This window comes from Peromyscus leucopus, chromosome 2 (genome assembly GCF_004664715.2).
Source record: "Peromyscus leucopus breed LL Stock chromosome 2, UCI_PerLeu_2.1, whole genome shotgun sequence".
Taxonomy (NCBI): Eukaryota; Metazoa; Chordata; class Mammalia; order Rodentia; family Cricetidae; genus Peromyscus; species Peromyscus leucopus.
The window spans coordinates 91674678-91694387 of NC_051064.1; the positions used below are offsets into that span (position 1 = coordinate 91674678).

A 19710-nucleotide genomic window follows, 5' to 3' on the forward strand; every position below is an offset into this window, starting at 1 on the left:
TGTCTCCTGCCATGTTACTTCCTGGGGTTAAAGGCGTGTGTCAACACTGCCTGGTTCTGTTTCTCTCATGTAGTCCAGGGTGGCCTTGAACATACAGAGAGATCCAGATGGATCTCTGCTTCCCTGGTGATAGGATTGAAGGTGTGTGCCACCACTGTCTGACCTCTATGTCTAATTTAGTGGCTGGCTCTGTCCCCTGATCCCCAGGTAAGTTTTATTGGGGTACACAATATATCACCACAAAATCCTGCTACTTAATGAGCCTTACTGTTAGCCCTGCTTTCTTGCTGACTCACTTGGTGTTTTTCTGTTCCCCTTTCCCCACTGTAGTTAAGTGGCCACTTCCATTTGCAGGTGCCAATTTTATGAAACAAGGGCTGTCTTTCTGTGGTTACATCACTGGTAACCAATCTTAGGGGGTTAACCAGGCTTACAGAAAGTGAACAATGCTGTCAAAAAATGATCAATTGGCTGTGTTTACATATTGAAAAAAATTGTACTTTGCATTTTAATTGTAGATGTCAATGATAAAGTGCCTATTCATTGTTGCAAGGCATTTATTTCTTAATTAAACATGTGGCAGGCTGGCCAGTATTCATTTCCAATGTACTTTTTCAGATAATTCATATCTGTCAAAATAAAAAGCTGTGGATTTGTTCTTATTTAAATAGTTCTATTATCTGTTAGCTATCATTATCAAGATATGATGTGGCCCAAGTAGTTAAAAATAAAAACAAAACAAAACAAAACACAGGCTTTGGAATAACAGAGGCCTATATTTAAATTTCATTACTTTGACTTATTAGCTGTAAACCTTTGTATAGTGATCTGCACTTTTAGAACCTGCTTCCCAATCTATAAGATGAAATGACAGTGCTTCCCAGGTAATAGTACTGTAAAAGTTAAATGAATGAGAGGACACACACAGACACACAATCTCATGACAGCAGGTAAATGCTAAGCTCTTGATAACTAGAGCCATTATTAACATCACTGTGTCTGTCCTAGAGGAGTGTTCTATGAGCCATTTGCACTCTGTTTTGTCTTCATTTGGCTTGTTTGGGTTTTTAAGATAGGGTCTCACTATGTGCCCAGGCTGACCCCCAACTCATTATTCTGGCTCATGTTCACAAGTTCTGGGATTATAGCTGCTACCACTGCACCTAGAGTTCTGTATCCTCCTTTCATGATGCTTTTCTGGATGCAAAGAAACTAACTCCCATCCATTAAAAAAAGAAGAACTAAAATGCATGGAATTTGGAAACTTTTGAAATTGAATGAAACTTAAAGGCTGGGTTTGGCCAGGAAAATAGTAGCCTCTGACACAGTGCTATTGAAATATCTCAGCAGACCGTCCCTGCTTGTGTCATTTGCTGTCCTTGCATCCACCATTCACAATTTAGATTCTCAGGGTCCTATGCCCATCCCATTGGTAAGCTCTGAACACAGCTTCGTCTGATCATTTAATTAATCTCCAAAGAATGGAGAAGAGAGAATTACCCAAAGGTTGTTATTGAAGTAGGTGAGTTTAGGGACAGCCCAGTGAACCAATGCAGCTACCTTTGATGGGAAAAATGTGTCTACCCCTTTGTGTAGGGTACCACCCAGTACCTTCCTCTCTCCTGTGGGTAATTTTAGTCAATTTTAGGAAAGATAAGCATGGTCCATTCAAACCACTACCTGACCAAGGTCATGGAGGGAGATCTATCTTTGAAGTGGTGCCTGAGTCAGGAACAACTATCTTTAATTGACTGAGTGCAGATCTTCCAAAGTTATATTAACGGGTTAGGACCCACTCTATCCCTGCCCTTGGGAGCTGCTCCTCCCTCTACCTAAGCTCAAAAGGCCCTCAGTGAACTTGAGGTTCTTGAGTTAACTGTTTACTTAGGCCTGTTCTAATTCATCTGCTCTTCTCACTTTTAGTAAATCTATATACTTTCACTATTACTCAGTGTCTTGCCAAATTTGTTGTTGAAGACACAAATAACCTTATATTACATTCAGTGACACTGTCACCAATGAACAGGAGAATCATTACTGTGAGGCAAGAGCTACAAATGTACATTACATAGAGAGAAGGGAATGAAGCCAAGAGATATTACATGAATGAAAAAAGTATAATTAATTAACATTCAGATATTTAACTTTGAACCCAGAATTTTGTTTCAATAATGAGAAAGATAAGGAAATGCTTCATTTCATTGAAAGAGCCATGGAATACCTTATCAAAGGTGACATACTAACTAGATCTGTAACCCTAAAAGTTCATACATATTCTAGTATCCCTTTTCTGGGGGGTAATTATAGTTGTAAGCATTGCAGCTCAGATGGAAAAGTATTCTGGCAATTGGGAGCCAAGGAATGCCACAAAGTCACTGTAAGCACAACAGTTTACAGCCCTGCTCCAGGGAAAGGTTTCCCCAATATGACCACTCTGCTCCATGTTACAGTCCTGCTCTGCTCTGCTCTACTCAGCCCAGGCTCCATCTCTGCTCCAGCAAAAGAAGGTCTCACCCAGACCTCCTTCAAGAGATTTATTGGGAGGGAGGAACCCAGGAGAATGGCTGCCTCTGCCAGGGTGGAAAAAGGCAGCAGCCAACTGAACAGGCTGTGAGGATTATATAGGGCTTCTTAGGGTCAGAGTTTTTCCAGAGAGAAGATTTTCAGGGAGAGAATTGGTCAGATTTTGATCCCCTTGAGCTTGGACACGCTCAGATTGGCTATATTTCGTGTTCAGGGATTGGTTTGTTTTCTGCTCAGAGGTTGGTTGGTTTCATGTTTAGTTGGTCAGAGGCAGATTTGGCTCTGGTTTTCAGGGCCAAAGTGTGTTTCTTTGGCTCTGGTCAGGGTGTGTTTCTTTGACTGGCCCTTTTCCCCTACAATAGTGAACTACCGGTTGTCAAGTTAATTTGTCCAATAATACCTGGGGGTATAGCTCAGAATTGAAGTTCTAGAGTCTCATATTCTTTATCCCCTCCTTCCAGTCTTTACAAACTGAGAAACCATGCAGGGTAAGAGTGGGGCTTTGCTTTTAGTTTTGTTGACCTTGCCTTTGGCCATTTCTCAATACAAAATCCAGATCTCATTATTTGATTAAAGTTGAACATGTGTGACCAATAACAAAAGATCTCCAGATGAATATTTCTGACCCCATGGCCATGGGTGACTTTTATAACCAAGTTTTATCTTTAGTGAATGGAGTTTTTTTTTTTTTTTTTTTTTTTTTTTTTTTTTTTAATAATTTGTTAGTTAGGTGAATGTGACCATGATACATGATGGGCAGCCATAGAGACGTCGGTCACAATGTTGCAGGTTAATTGGCTATTTTGTGAACTAAGTCATAAATTTGGGAAGTTTTAAATTTCTTTTCTGCACTTCTTTCTTATCAGTGTTGTTTTCATCATAATTCACTGGACTGAGGAAAACTGAGTATATTCTGATCAGTCTTGAATACAATATAATTGTATTCATGTTGGGGAACAGGTCAGGACATATATTTGCCAGCTCTGTTCACTTCATGTAGCCCAAGCAGATAAAGTTTACTTTTTGATGATAGCATTTCATTATTTAACAAAAAGATGGCTGTACTCTAGATGTCAAAATAAAGTTTAGTTGTTCTGTTTTTTTTCTGCTGTCATTTTATGTGGTTCCTCATCTACAGGTTCAACCTAATTTCCTTCCAGTGAAAGAGTGGGTTTCCATGGTGCTTAATACCCTCCTGGTCATTGTGGATAGCCATTACCGCCCCAGCGGACAGCTCTTTTCCTGCTTTTATCATGTAAGTGCAAGAAATCAAAATGACCAGAGTCACCAAGGGTTAACTCTCCTGACAGCCATTGTTCACAAGGAAACTATGAAATAGTGTAGTAATTTCCAGCTCTACCTTTAGGCTAGAGGGTGTGTGTGTGTGTGTGTGTGTGTGTGTGTGTGTGTGTGTGTGAAGAAAGACTGGTGTGTAGACCCCATGGTTTGATCATAATGATTTAGGTGTGCCCCAGGTACCAGCAGTATGAAAGCTCTTGAGTTTTTTCTGATGTATAGTCAGGGTCAAGGGCTATAGTTGTGGGGATAAGTGGTTCTTTGACTATATTTGGTCTTTTCTGTCCTTGTTAATAAAATGGTAAGAATAACAGTGTCCTCTGTAATGACTGAAGCCTTTGTGGCACCCCTTAGCTTTGTGACTATGAACATGGCATTACCATTACCGTTACCATTCTTGTTTTCCTTGTGAAGTAAAAGTAAAATTCTGTTGCAGAGCTTTTCCGCCTTACCCAAGATGGGGAAGGTGAAATTATTTAAGTAAAAGTGTTGTATTTTGAAAACAGCGAAATTCTTTGTAAATACCAAGTAATCCTATTGGTCATTTGAAAAATGTCTGCTACCCTCCTCTCCTGTCTTCACGATGGTATTCTAATGATTGAAGCGATGTGAAATGCACCCTTGGGCTTGCGGAATCACTTTACTTCTGCAATGGTGTAGAATTAGTTCAGTTTGGTTCTATCGGTGTCCATTGCTTAGGGAATTACAGAGATCACGAGATAGTCACTGAGTGGCTGAGGGTTGCAGTTGTTTGAAGGAAAATGTAGCACAGATCTTGAACCGTGGCTAAGATTATGGATTTAGCTCACAGTCCATTGCCTATGGTCATCTCTGTAATACTCTGTTCCCTCATCCACTGCCCTTGGGAGGACTGGTATGTATTGATCTGGGCCTTTGGGTCCAATGCTAGATTTAAAAATAACTTGCTAGGTAATGTAGAATTAAGTTGGAAGTCAGGTTTTGTTCCGAGACATCATTTCTTAGTGCTGCTTTGCTTGACTTGTTTTGAAGCCTATACAACAGCTGTGCCAGGCATTCACCAGTCAGAGTGCTAGTCATTCTGCTTAGTTCTTATAAACATATTAGACAGCCTCTCTATTTAGTGAGTTCAGAGTTACCGCTTTACCTTTTTTAATTCTTCTTACATTATTATTCATTTTTAAGACCCATTTCAAAAGTCACTTCCTTTATTTCCTGTGTCCTAGTAGCTGAGTCCTTTTGAGTAACTAGGTCATTTGAAAACATTATATTAGCTTCCAGTATAACATCCTACATGCTTAATTTTTATCCTTGAAGTACTAGAGCTTGGTGAGCAAATAGACATAGAATTGAACACAGTGTAGCATGCTTTGACTGGCAGGGACAATGCCGCCTTTATGGCACGCCTAAAAGTTTAAAATGGACAATAGTGAGGGGTGATACAGAGGCTTTCCTCTCTACTTGAGACACATTTATAAACATATAGCCTGTGTGGTGGAGTGCTCTAACGTGGGACTCTTGCAGATACTGTTCATGTTCAGCTGCCCTGCCATTTTATTAGGACTGTTACTCATTTTTCTTCCCATAACTGCATGTCAGAAGGCACATGTAGAGCCCTCCCACTTCCCTTTGAATAGCTTGTTATTGCTTTTAACCAGAAGCTTTTAGAATTTCAACTTCCCTCTTAATTAAAAGGAATTAACCCCCTGTAGGAAATAATCCATCTATGGGGTTGTATTCCCACCAAAAATTATGGGGGATGTGCCAATAGGTCCTCGTGCTAAAATTCCACCTGTCCCTCTGTAGTAAACTCACACTCTTGTCTACGTCCCTTTCTTTCTGTTCTGGGCAAGTCCTAGCTTCCTGGACAATTGTAATGTGCCATGTCTACGTTCAGACAGCCTTACTTCTGGCTTTCCTATTGTATGCATGCAGGCTTTTAAAAACGTTTAAACTGTTTGAGTTTATATAGTGAGAGGGTTCACAACCTCTAAATGTAGACACTTAGAATTCTGTCTTTGAAATTTAAAAAGACATTACTGATTTCACTCGGCAGTAGATTGGCTCATTGGCTGAAATCGGAGTCTGTAGCCAACACATTTAGATTCTTTTTTTTTTTTTTTTTTTTTTTTTTGTCTGTAGGGCAGGTGTAGGAGAAGCTTGTATTGCTCTGGTGTTCATGTGATAGGTGTTTTAAACAAGAGGCTAACCCCTGTTTTCTTTCTTTGGCATGTCCTAGAAGTCCTATTCCGGTGAGAACACGGCAAGCGCTATTGCGCGCTCGGCTGCCGCCACGGCTTTGTCTCTCCTTGTGCCGGTTTTCATTATCTCTTGCAAAGAGAAGGTTGAGGAAATCCTGAGCATGCTGACTGCCAGGTTACCTGGGAAACCAAGTGCTGATGAATCTCAAGCCGTGCAAATCCACATGGGCCTTGCTTTGGGGATGTTTCTCTCTCGCTTGTGTGAAGAGAAACTCAGGTATAGTCGACTGAATTATTGTTATGTTTCCTCTTTATGATTTAGGTGATGGGGTGTATGCATGTGGGGTTCTAAACATTGCACCTGAGCAGAATGTGCTTGCTAAACTTTCTGAGATGGCTGAGTTGATTGTTTATCCTCTTACATGGGTGAATTTTGATGCCTAAAATACCATTATATGGATATTAATGTGTTTTAAGGGTTATTATTCAAGTGAATGGTTACTTGAAAACACCTAAGGCTAAGATAGAAGCCATAAGTACATCTTTATAGTTAACAGGCACGAACAAAAAAGCCTTAGAGTGCTGTAGGTAAAGGAAACCTTCTCCCCTACCCCTTTCATTGAAGAAACAACTGGGGAGCCCCATGTAGCAGAGGGGTGTTGGGAATCACTCAATCACCTGAGAACTGCATGTACTTAGCTTGAAAATGCTGCCTTTGTCCTGTGCCCTGGCTACATTTAATAATCTTTAAAGAGTCCTAATCTGTGCATATTATACTGGGTGCTTTATTCAGTCTGATTGCTCATTTTTAGGCTGCTAGCATTATCAATGAATGGAGCAAATGGGATATGAAAGACCCAGGTGGAAAATTCCACTAAACGGGCAAGTTTTCCTACACATCAATTAATCTATTTTAGTTTTGTTTTTACTTGTTTTTTTCCCCCTGTATTTTACATTAAACCTTAGAATTTTTATGCATCCAGGTTGATTGTAGTGTAGTTTAACATGAATATTTGGTTACCATGAATGTTTAATGGTAGTGACTTAGACTTCAGCCCCATCTTCCTGTACTGGAAGTAGGATATAGGGAGAAACATCTAGCTATGATGTTAGATGTCCTTATACTTCCTGGTTGGTAACAATTAGTGGCCCAAAAGCAAACACTGGTGTTGGTGTGGATGACTAGACAGCATTACACAGTGTCTATAGTGTTTGAAACTAGAGGTTAAGTTTGTGTTTGTCATTTACATATCTTGAACAAATGCTATTGTGATTTTTTTTGGGGGGGGGAATTACTATTGCTCTTGGGAATGGATATTTCAAGGGGGCATCTTTCGCTTCTGGAAACATCTGACAGATGAATGGAGTGACTGTCATAATATCTGCAAATGAAAATTAAACATGCCTAGAATATTCATAGAGGCCCAGCTCTAGATATGAAGAAAGAACCTGCCCTTTGCGTGGGAATCAACTTTCCATTCTTTGTGTGTCTGATGAGACAGGAAGTGTTTTGTAAGGCTTAAGACTTCAAAGTGCCTTTCCCCTTTGCTGCACTACAAACTGCTCTCCTCACTGTCGGTGTTCGGGACCTTTCTCAGTATGTTTTCAAGCAGCATGGTTTTACATCTAAAGCTGAGTCCCGGCCATTCAGTTCTAGGTAACCCACTTCACCCCATTCTGGCTGTGGCTCGTTTCTTCATTAACTTGGGATGAGGTGCTGCACTGGCTTTCCTACCGTCAGGTTTGCATGGGGGTGAATTTACTCACGCTGCCTGGAAAACCCCACGGTGACCCACACATGCACTCGTTCCCAGGTTGCCCTCCTCTGTCTCTCTTGAATTTCTACCTGCAGAGAATCCTGGGAAAGGACACCAGGAAGCTCATCCATGGCTGAGTCACTCGGAATGCTAGTAGATTGTTTGATTGTTTTGTTTTTTAAGATAGGGTCTCTCTATATAGCCTTGCCTGTCCTGGAACTTGGTATGTAGACCAGGCTGGCCTCATAATCAGAGATCTGCCTGCCCCTACCTCCTGAGTGGTGGGACTAAAGATGTATGCCACCATGCCTGGCACTGAGTACCTGAAGATTCTAACTTTGTCAAATAGCATCCTTTTCCTGGGACCTGTGTCTTGATAGTGTAGTCACCAACATGTAATTATCCCTGTTTCCTACTTGCTCATTTCTTTTAGAGCAGGAAATCAGCAATAGTTACCTTTTTCTACCTAGGTATTTTACTCAGTAATTACAATGTTACCTTTTCTGATTACCACCACCCCCCCCCCAAAAAAAAAAAAAAAAAAAAAAAAAAAACCAAGGTTAGGGGCGGGAGAGATGGCTCAGTGGTTATGAGTGCTTACTGCTTTTCTAAAGGATCTAAGTTTGGTATCCAGTACCTTGTTGGTGACTCACAACTACTGAAACTCTAGTTCCAGGGGCTCTCGTTTGTAAGGGATCCTGTACTCTTGTGCACGTGGTGCCCTGTACAGGCACCATACACAGACACAAATTAAAAATAAGATGCATCTCAGAAATATAATTTAAGATAGGGACTGGAGAGATAACTCAGTGCTCAAGAGCACTGGCTACTTTCCCAGAGGACTGGAGTTTGATTGCCAACACCGACATGGCAGCTCACAAACATTTCTAAGTCCATTCCCAGGGTATCTGATGCCCTTTTCTGGCTTCCTTGGGCACCAGGCATACACGTGGTACACAGACAAATATGTAGGCAAAATACTCACAAATAAAATAAAATTAAAATAATTTAAAATAAAGCTAAGTATCATGAGAGCTACTGGCTTGAAATGGGTAGTAATATCAAGTACCCATAGAACAGACATCAGCACTCCATTGTTCTCAGAGTAGATTCTCCCTCCTGGAAGAGAAAGACTCATCACAGTCAATCTGGCTTATGATTCTCCTGACTTTGAATGCCAAACTAGGATTTATTCAGGAAGGTACATTACACCAAGCTTCTTGCCTCTGTCATAACCTCTAAAGCAGTGGTTCTCAACCTTCCTAATCCTGTGACTCTTTAGTTCCTCATGGTGTGGTGACTCCTTACTATGAAATTATTTTGTGCTACTTTATAACTGTAAGTTTGCTACTGTTATGAATCATAATATAAATATCTGACGTGCAGGATATCGGGTGTGTGACCCCAAAGGGGTTGTGACCCACAGATTGAGAACTGCTGCTGTAGAGGCTATACGTATAATCTCAGTAGTATATATTGAAAATATTTAATTATACTTTATTCCTAAGAATAACTCTGAAGGAATTTATTCATTTAATGCCTCCCACCCTGTGTGTGTCTGTGTGTCTGTGTGTCTGTGTCTGTCTGTTTGTGTCTGTCTGTCTGCCTGCATGCCCATGCTTCTCTCATGCCACAGTATAATCCATGTTTGCAAGCATCGCTGTAGTCTTGGTTTGAAAGCTGTTATTTAAAGTGCTCTCTGGCTGCTTGGTATTCCTGGGTTGTGTTCCATCCAGCATGATCTGAAGACTAAGAGAAGGAACTGAGCTCTAGGGACCCTGAGTAATAAAATGGGAGTGAGGAAGCCCACAGCTTTGCCTGAGGAAAGAACCAGAGAGTGGCTGTCTAAGTTTTCTTTTACTATCCAGTCTTAGTTCTCACTAAGACAAAACCAATTGTTATACAGAAGCAGAAAAATGTCGGGCTAGGGAATTTCCCTCTTAAAAACTGTGTAATTAAAGGAATAAGGCTAACTGGCAATCCATACAACTGAGACATGAAATCACAAGCTGTGTCCCTCCTAAGAGAGATTCGGGATGATTGATAACTGTATTCATAGTTTTATTAAATTTTCTACAAAAGCATCACTTTTACAGTCTTAGAAATATTTGAAATTTTGCTCCTCAGTGATTTAAAATTTAAATACAAAGAGAAAAATTAAAATAAGTTTATTGTTTGAAATTGGTTACACTCTTCAAAAACCTAATTACTGAATAATTTTTCTTAGTTCCCCTGTCTACAAAAGGAGCATATGTGAGTCACCAATATTATTACTACCTTATTATATATAAAGAGATGCTGATGTTTCCAGTAGATATTGACAGAATAAGATTTCCTTTGTAACATTTTGGCTTTTTTATTAACGTGTATTTATTTGTGTATGTGTGGGGGACTTGCATGCTTTGTGCACATCAGAGGACAACTTGTGGGGATCATTTGGCTCCTTCCATACTGTTGGTGCCGGGGACCATCAGATCAGCACACTCTGTGAATGTGTAAGACACAAGCTTTCTTGCCTGCTAAGCCATCTCTCTGGACTAAAATGCATTCTGTTTGTTTTGTGGTACTGGGGATCAAATCCAGAGTCTTGTGTATACTAGGCAAGCACTCTACCACTGAGCCTTATACTCCCAGATATGACATGTCCCTTGAACAGTTGTGTGATTAGTTATAATCCATTATCCCTGTCTCCTTATCCAGTGACATGTCTGGTCAGCAGATGAACCTTCTTCTGATGAAATCCCTGGATGCCCTGGAGAACTGCTGTTTTGACCCCAGTCTTGAATACAAGTACGTCGATTCCTTTCATAACCAATGCTTAGAGATGCTTTGCTTCTTACAGCAAGCCTTGAATGCCATGGTGAAGCATTTGTAGGATCTGATCTTGAACTCCTTTGCAGAGAGTATAGAGTAACAGTTGGAAAGAATCTTGTACTGAAAACTTCTTTGTTCTAAAACCATGTCGTCGGTGGATGTTTTACTTACATACAGAGCAGTGAGTGCCATTTTGCAGCTTAATCCTCCTGTTACCAAACTTCAGTTTTGTTTTGTACTTGTACACGAGGCATGGATCTGGTGACCAGGATACTTCACTTAACCTTTTTTTCAAGATTAGCTGAGATTATTTGAATATGAGTGGGCAAAGAGAACTTCTGATGGTTTGAATTTCCCTGTAAAACTGTGGGCTGAGGAATCAAACGCAAAGGACCACTTATTATATTAGGGTCCACAGAATGTCTAACAGGAATGGATTTTCCTCCAGCCCCCATTTGGACCTCATGTATTTTTGAAAGTATTATTCTTGAAAACTAAATATCTTAAATTTTATGGTTTCATTCTAATATTGAAAGATAACAAACATGAAAATAATCACAAGAGAATCAGAATGTAAAAACTGTTGAATTTACTGTTATACATCTAATCTGTAATCTAATTTCCATGACTTGTATGGGTGAATAATATGATTTGATTAGGCTTTGTGGAATGTTGTCAACAACAGCTTGTACCTTTTTCAATTTCTGTTTTAGAATCTTGGATTTGAATCCTCTGGGGTTCACTGTTTTTAGAAAACACAATAGATTAGCACTAATGGTTTATCCTTTTCTGTTGTGCATCTATACTGTCTAGCTTGTTAGGCTCAGAGTAACAAAGAATAGTGAAGTAGCCAAATAAAGGGAAGCTCCTGGAGGATTTTTATAACAAGTAAAGGTAGTTGCTGTAGTAGGTGGCGGCAATGAGATTTTGTCTATAGGTAGGGTAAAACTAAATAGAAACCTGACAGTTCATCAAGAGATCCTTCAGGAGCTTGTGACATCGTTAGTGTGTGGTGTGACTACAGGAAGGGGGTTTGATGGCACCTTTGGAGTCTTCTGAGTATAGAAAATGATTTCTGAGAAGGATGCGAATGTGGTTATTATTTGGATCAAATGACAGATTGAGATTTTGAGTCTAATATATGCATTGCTATTTTTGTCTTAATAACCAACCCCCGACCTTTCCTTTCTTCCTTTACCCATTCTCCCAAGGTACTTACCGTAGCCATGGATCAGGATATTAGAATGTTGTGGAAAAGCTTGCAGTTCAACACTGCAAGGTCTTAACCAGCTGCAGCAGTGGAGAACAGCTCACATACTGCTCCAGGCAGACTGGGCCTGACCAAATCTCTGGGACAGGTGTTGATGTGCTTAAAGGGTCATGTCTAAGTATATTTAACCTCCAGTTTTATTTTTATGACTGATAAGATTCTCATTTCCTTTTTCTTATCTTCGTCGTGAAGAGCAGTATTGAGAGTGGGTCTAGACAGGAGACCTGTCCATCAGAGGAGTGTAGAACAGGACCATGTGGAACACCTTCTCATAGGGTAGAAAGGTGCTTGCCCATCAGAGCCCAATCAAAGGTCCAGGCATCCCCACAGCCCGCCCCTCTCCTCCCCAAGCTTCTGTATTTCTACCGTTCGTGGAGCTCAGTGTTTACTCATTCTGGGGCTTCCTGGGTGTCAGTCCAGGACGAAGTTCTTTTTTTGTCTCAGATTTCTCTGGAACTTGTTGAGCAGCTGCATTTTCATGTCTGTACCCCGGGTACTAATCCTGATCACAACCGAGAGAGATCCAGGCAGGACTCCTCATCAGTTTGCTGTATAAAGAAACCAAGTCTCTGAGCTGATGCTTTTTCAAAGTCACATGCTTTATAGGTGGAAGAATTAAGAAATGGGCCTAGGACCTCTGAATTAAAAACTATTTTTCTTTGTCTTGTGTAATACAGTGCAGAGAACACAGTTCCGTAGGAAGAAAACAGTTTGATACCTGGCACTATGGAATAATAATAATAATAATAATAATAATTATTATTATTATTAATTATTATTATTATTATTATTATCGTCATCGTCATCATCATCATCGACATGCAGATGTTGCCCACTATTACTTGGCCCAGGCCTTAATGCCTGGCGTATAGCATAAAGTATTCCTCTGTCTAAAGAAATTGCCAGGGTTTAGGGCAAACCCCCCTCCACAGTGAGACAGTGAAAGCATTACTGAGGTGGTTAGTAGATGATCCAGGGTGTGCTCCCTCAAGTGACAGAATTCGGCCAGAACAAATTCACCATGCTTCCTTGAGTCAATGAATGAGCTGCTGAGTGGAACACCTGGGCTGGGATGGCTAGTCTTATCGCTAACATTTTGCTGCCATCTAGTGGTCATCTTTTTGCCATTGCAGTCCTGACAGCCCTAATTGTGGTCATGCTATCCATCAATGACCTGCCCTTTGATTAATTACTATTGAGCTGTTACAAATACAATAACATTTAAATTGTGCTTTGTAAAGGGCAAAGCGCTATACAAATGTTAACTGTTATTAGAACTAATTATTATATGGCTTGTACCTAATCTGTGTATTGCTAACAATAAGCTAGGCAATTCAAGATTCATTTTTGGTTAGCTTAGAAAAGTATTATTGTTCTATCTCAGTTGATATGACAATACGAGTATCAGAACTGGGTATTCTTTTATGGTGATTTTTTTTATTGGTTTTGGTTTTTTGAGACAGGGTTTTCTATGTAGCTCTGGCTGTCCTGGAACTCACTCTGTAGACCAGGGTGGCATTGAACTCACAGAGATCCACCTGCCTCTGCCTCCCTGAGTGGTGGGATTAAAGGTGTGCACTACCACTACCCAGCGATGGTGATCTTTTAATATACTGTGATATGATATTCAAATAACTGTGCAGTGTGTGTGTGTATGTGTGCGCACGCTCTCGTGTGCATATGCACGCATATGAACATGCATGCACCTCGTCCATGAATGCGTAGGAGAGCAACACTAGGTGTCTTCATTATCGATCTTCATCGTGTGTTTTAGGATAGGGTCTCTCACTGCAATTAAAGCCTATTGTTTTGGCTGAAATGGCTTGTCAACAAGTTCCTAGGATCTGATTGTCTTTGTCTCCTCCTGCTGAAGTTACAAGCTCACGTGATCATGCCCAGCTCTTACATGAGTGCTGGGATTGGAGCCTCTGGCTTCCACAGCAATCGCTCTTAGCCACTGGACCATCTCTCCAGCCCAGAGAGCCTTGGAGTTAAAATTCTCTTTAAAGTTTTTAGAATTCCTGTAGAATATTTATGCTAGTGGTTCCAAAAGCACAACTGAATGTCTAATGATACTATTTGTTTTTATTTTAGCTGTTGGAGGCATCAACCCTTAACTCCTTTTTGTTTTCAGTGTGCAGAATACATAAAAGCTGCCTCTGCCCAAGTCATTTGTGGTTTACAGCTGGCAGACATATCCAGAAGATTCTAGCATGAGTTAAGTAGGTGGAAATAGTGAACTAATCATTTTGAGTCGTTTTTAAGACTTAGGATGTTAAGGTGTAGAAGATTTGAAATGAAAGGAATAAAGCTTTGGGAATATTTTCTAGGTACATACTAAAAATTGGGGGGTAAACATGGAAACCTTTTAAAAGGTCAATGGGGCCGGGCGTTGGTGGCGCACGCCTTTAATCCCAGCACTCGGGAGGCAGAGCCAGGCGGATCTCTGTGAGTTTGAGGCCAGCCTGGGCTACCAAGTGAGCTCCAGGAAAGGCGCAAAGCTACACAGAGAAACCCTGTCTCGAAAAACAAAAACAAAAACAAAAACAAAAAACCAAAAGGTCAATGGGTTATTTAAATCATAAGAGAAAGGCTAAAACTCAAGATATAGGCTGAGGGTATCTAACTTATTAAGATACCCTTATTAAGAATATTCAGCATATGTGTATCGACATGCACACACAGAGTTAGATTATATATTCATATGATATGACAGACAGTTAACATTGCAGTCCCGAGTAGAGCTGTAACAGTGCCTTAGAACTCTGGCCTGGGAATTCACATGTCCCTTGAGGTGCTGTAGGAGAACTTCAGCCCAGAACACCTTGATAAGCAGACTCTACAAAATTGCTTGTTCATTGAAAACAATAAACCCCAATTTTTATTTGAGCTTTGAGAGAAATAATCTGTCCATACAAATACAATATCCGTCTTTCTTCACCTAGTTTGGCAAGAAACAGAAATTGAGTTTTCCTGATTGAATCTTATATAACATGTTCCGTTGGCTTCCAGCTGAACAGAGGCGTCAGGAGCTGTGCACGTGTGTATGTGTTCCCTTTTTTCTGTAGGTATTCTGTACACCCAACACTCACAACACTCGGCTGGCCGGTTCTTTAGCATCCAGCAAGTTCTGGATTCGTGCTGCCATGCGTCTGTGAAGACCGTGGGCTGAAGATACTGTATTGAGGAAAAATAAAGAAGATATCCACTGTCATAAAACTTTGAAATTAGAGAATAAATAATCCCCCAAATAGTCTCTCTTCATAATTTTTAACTAAAATTATTGGATATAACCTAATATAGGGGCTAGGGGAGAGTTTTAAAGAGATTCCCTGCTGGTCTTGGGATGGGGTCCCAAGGAAGAACCATTTGAAATCAGAAGGATAAGTAGCAATTACTACTACTAATTAATAATAATAATAATAATAATAAGTTGTCAAAGGGAGAGCCATAGTCAAGTTTGTCAAAATATAAATCAAATTGTGTCTAGTTATACCTTTGTCTAAATCTTTCTCAGTTTTACGTGTGTCAGTATGGAAAGATAGCTAAAAGCCTTCCCCTTAGATTCCTAGTTAAAACAAAGTCTTGAAATCCATCCTAATCAAGAGTAGCCTTCCTCAGGAAGTCCTGGGGTGCCGGGGTGCCGGGTGCTGGTCTGGGCTGCTGGGAAGCGCATTAGCTGTTGCACTTGTTAGGCCGCCGTGCTCTGGACAGCAATACTGTCTGAAGGATGTGGGCTGAGTTCGCTTCTCCACCCAGGACCCCCTGTGCTGCTCCTTAGCAACAGAAACCAGAAAAGCACTTAGTTGTCTCCTGGCCATCCTGACATCATGCAGGGCCTGAGAGGGGCCTTGGGCACAGCGGATGGAATCCAGGGCTGGGGACTGAAGTCCCCTCTTTCTGGTTGCGCTCTTCTGAAAGCCTCCCTCCTGTGTGATCTTGAGCACATCTCTAAGCCCATCTCTTCCTCCGGGTATCTACTCTCAGGTGTGGACACTGTTCACACACAGAGTTATGTGGGGGTGTGTTACTTGAGTGTTCATAGGAAGGTTCTTGATGCCAGCCAAAGACATAGACGTCATGTAAGAGAAAAATTGCTTTCCATATGGATATTGGAGAAAAGCCCTGGAATGCCTGCTTCAGCTGTGTATATCATGACGAGAGGGGTGTCCAACCAGCACCAGCATGTTTTCTGAAATGCTCAGCATTACCTCCAGTTAAAAAGCAACAGAAATGAGAAACACTTTACAAAGGAAAATATGGCTACAGATGCACTGTGGTATGCTAACTTGAGTTTCTTGATAACAATTCTTTAAATGGTGTGTGACCTTTCAGCAGATTGGGACACAAAGCCCCAGATTCCAATTGAATTGTCACAAGGGGTAACTTTTGACAAGCCTGTCATTTGTCCATTTTCCCTTCTGACCCAGTGGTACTCTGGGAGACCAGAGGGGAAAGAAGGATTAAAGTCATTGTGCACTGATGAATACACAGTTTCTTTAAGAAAGAGATTCCAGTTGTTGGAGTTGACTGGGAAACACAAGCCCTCAGCACCACTGCGCCTTGCCCTTCTTCCATCCAGAACCACAGCGCCTCAGTGCCCACTTTGGAATTTAGCTCATCTCTGCTTGTGCAGATAAACCATAGTGTAAGGGCAGAAGCCACAGGGAAGGATCGTGGCATTTCTGTGAGGGCCGAAATAGAGCTGTTTGTCACCAGTTCAAGTCAAGCTCGGTGTTTTCTGTTTCTGTCCAGTGGGATAGCTGATGTTTGGTTGGTGGTGCTGATGGTGCTAGGGTGTGTGTAGAGGGAGGATCTCTCTGTCTCTGTCTCGGTCTCTGTTTCTCTCTGTCTGTCTGTGTGTGTGTCTTCTTTTTAAGCCTCTGCTAGGGATTGAAACTAGAGCCATAGGCCTGTAAGTCAGGTGCATTACTGATGAGATACAGCCCCAACCCTGCTGCACATTTGCTTTGATATAAACTCTTCATTTTGAGAAAAGAGGTCAGGGGTGCATGTCAGAAGTCACAGTGTACTTTGAAGCAGGCAGAAGTCGAACCTCACTTCAGCTTCAGAGCACCAGGAGCTCCTGTGTGAGTGGGGAGCAGCCATGTTGTGTGTGATTCTGACACTGTCTCTTTTGGCATCCAAGCACCGGCTGTGTGTTGGGAGTTGGACTTGCCCTGTCCCTCATGAGCCACAGCAGCCACACGGAGTCACGAGTTCATGTGGCAGCGTCTCTGCGGAAGCTGTCTGCCTACCTAGATGACAGTGGGAGCCAGAGCAGGACATTCCAGGAGGTAGGACGTGGGTCCATTTGGCCTTGCTCTGCTGTCTTCTGCTCTCTTCGCCTCAAGGTTTTGTAGCCCTCTAACTGAAACTTTCGGTTACAGCTGCAAATAAGGAGAAAACCTGAGTGGCGAGCCACCTAAGTTATGTCACGAGGCCTCCACATTGCACTTAAGACTTAAATGTGGAGTAGGAGATAAGAACTGTTAGAGAATACAGAAGCCCCAGGCAGCATCACTATCAGCACTTCCCGAGAACTGCAGCTTCTGGAGGTTAAATCGAGGGTTTGCAGAATTGTCCTCAAGTGAAATGTGACTTTTCAAAACAAGCCAGAAACAAGCTTAAGAAACCACAAATAAGTGCCCACTAGTATGAAAAATTATTGAGGAAATTCCCTTTACCATATTTGGTAAGAACTTTTTTCCCATTCTGATATGACAGAAGAGTATGCAAAGAGTTGGTATGACACCATGGACATGTGTGACCCGTGTTTAGCTGGGGTGCTTTAGGCATGGGCCATGTCTTCTCTGTTGTACCCAGGTACAACTGAACTGCCTACTCCCGCCTTTGGGAGGGGCAGGGGTGACCTCCTGGCCGGGCCACATTCTCCCCTCATTAGAGCAGATTCTGTTTTCTCCCAGCCTGCCCACAGCTATTGATGGGTACAGAATGGCTGTTGTGTTTCCCTGCTCAGGTCCTGTGCTTTTAGCGATGGGCCTCGTTGTTGGGGAATTTCTTTGTGGCACAGAGGACTGAAGTTTTGTTCTAGGTATGCACTGCATTTCTATTTTTAAAGTGGCGTGGAGCACGAATTACGAATATGTGTGTATGTGCATTATGACAAATAGTGTGTGTGTGTGTGTGTGTGTGTGTGTGTGTGTGTGTGTGTGTGTGAAAGAAGAAAGAACCATTTGATTAACCAAGAAGACAAGGTTATTATAACAGATGCTTTTGTCTGCTGTGATGTTTGGATTCATAAGTCCTTCAGAAAGTATTTTTGCCCCTCCTCAGATGTTTTCTAACTGGCTTCTTCCTTGGAAGCCGTATTTATTTATTTGTTTATTTGTTTGTTTATTTATTTATTTATTTATTTATTTATTTATTTATTTATTTATTTGTTTTTTCGAGACAGGGTTTCTCTGTGTAGCTTTGCGCCTTTCCTGGAACTCGCTTTGGAGACCAGCTGCCTCGACTCACAGAGATCCACCTGCTCTGCTCCGAGTGCTGGGATTAAAGCGTGCGCCACACGCCGCCTTATTTATTCATTTTTTGAGACAGGGTTTTTCTGTGTAGCTTTGGAGCTTGTTCTGGAACTCACTCTGTAGACCAGGCTGGCCTCGAACTCACAGAGATCCGCCTGCCTCTGCCTCCCAAGTGCTAGGATTAAAGGCGCTGCTGCTTGTAAATTTATACATCAGCCAGCACTGGGAGTTGAACTTTCTTCCTAATCTGAATAGCGTTAGAAGAAAGGGTTTTATGGTCAACATGGGAGGTAGCAGGAAGAGGTTTGCAGAAACTGACTTTCTTGAACTTACTGACCCTGCAGATGTAAGTTTAGAAGACTCTCAAGTATTATCTCTGCTCCCATTATCAGTTTTTATTTACTTATTTGTTCCTGTACTCATTCATTTCCTGACCAAGTTTTCACACCTATGCAATGACAACTGTAAAAAACAAAACCCTCAGTGCCACACACGAGGGAACGGAAACAGCTGTGTTCACATCTTTACCATCCTCTCCTGTGAGTCTGGCACTTTTTAGCTGGTAAAGATCTACTTCCTGATGTTGTTGACCGTGCTGTGTGGGGGCATCGGGCTGTGAGGCAACTGTGGTTTAGAGGCTGGAGACCCACATTTGAATCCGGGTTTTGTCTCGTAACTATTTGCATTTGAGCCTCCAAATCCTGTCTAAGATGATCCCCATCTTGACCCTGTTATGAAACAGACAGCGAACTGGTACCCAATCTGGGGTATCTGTATCTAAATTCAGTCCTTCTGGGGAATTGGACAGATGAGCTATAGCACCTAAGCCAAGGTCTTTGATTTTGCCTGTGAGCAAACATTTTTTCAGCTGTGTTTTCTTCTTAGGTCCTGGCCTACACACTTAGCTGTGTGTGTACATCAGCGTTCAGTGCTGGCATTATCGAGGCTGTGGAGGCTGAAGACATTATGAACAAGCTTCAGCTGTTGGTAGAGAACAACCAGCAGGTTGGAACATGTGCTCTGATCATTTTTCTCCTTGAGTTTCATGTTGCTGTTGTATGCTGTCTTCTAATTACTCAGACTGGGGTGGATTCTATTGTATCTAGAACTGAGGGAAGTCTGGAAACTCTTTGCTGTCACCATCGTAGCCAGCAGCCACCAGCCACCAGATGCCTTTCTCATATTTTATCTCTCAGCTTCTGTGGACATTTGTCTGAGAATGTAAAGATTGGGTTTAGATGTTGAGACATGGTCTAGTTCTGGCTGAACTAGAACTCAATATGTAGATCAGGCTGGCCTCAAACTCATAGAGATCTACTTGCCTTTGCCTTCCCAGTGCTGGAATTGAAGATATGCACCACTGTGCCCAGCTTCATAATGTT

The 19710-nt window shown here is 41.6% G+C and overlaps 1 protein-coding gene across 5 annotated transcripts in view; it reads left to right on the forward strand.

Annotated features, from left to right (window-relative positions):
• The window catches only part of Focad (focadhesin), a 301255-nt gene that overhangs the window by 238473 nt on the left and 43072 nt on the right, over positions 1-19710 (forward strand). For all 5 annotated transcript variants that reach the window (XM_028859771.2, XM_037202700.1, XM_028859770.2 and 2 more), the window contains 5 exons: positions 3662-3778; positions 6038-6276; positions 10457-10546; positions 16990-17137; positions 19214-19333. In XM_028859771.2, the coding sequence (XP_028715604.1) occupies positions 3662-3778; positions 6038-6276; positions 10457-10546; positions 16990-17137; positions 19214-19333 (714 nt within the window). The remainder of the gene's footprint in view (positions 1-3661; positions 3779-6037; positions 6277-10456; positions 10547-16989; positions 17138-19213; positions 19334-19710) is intronic.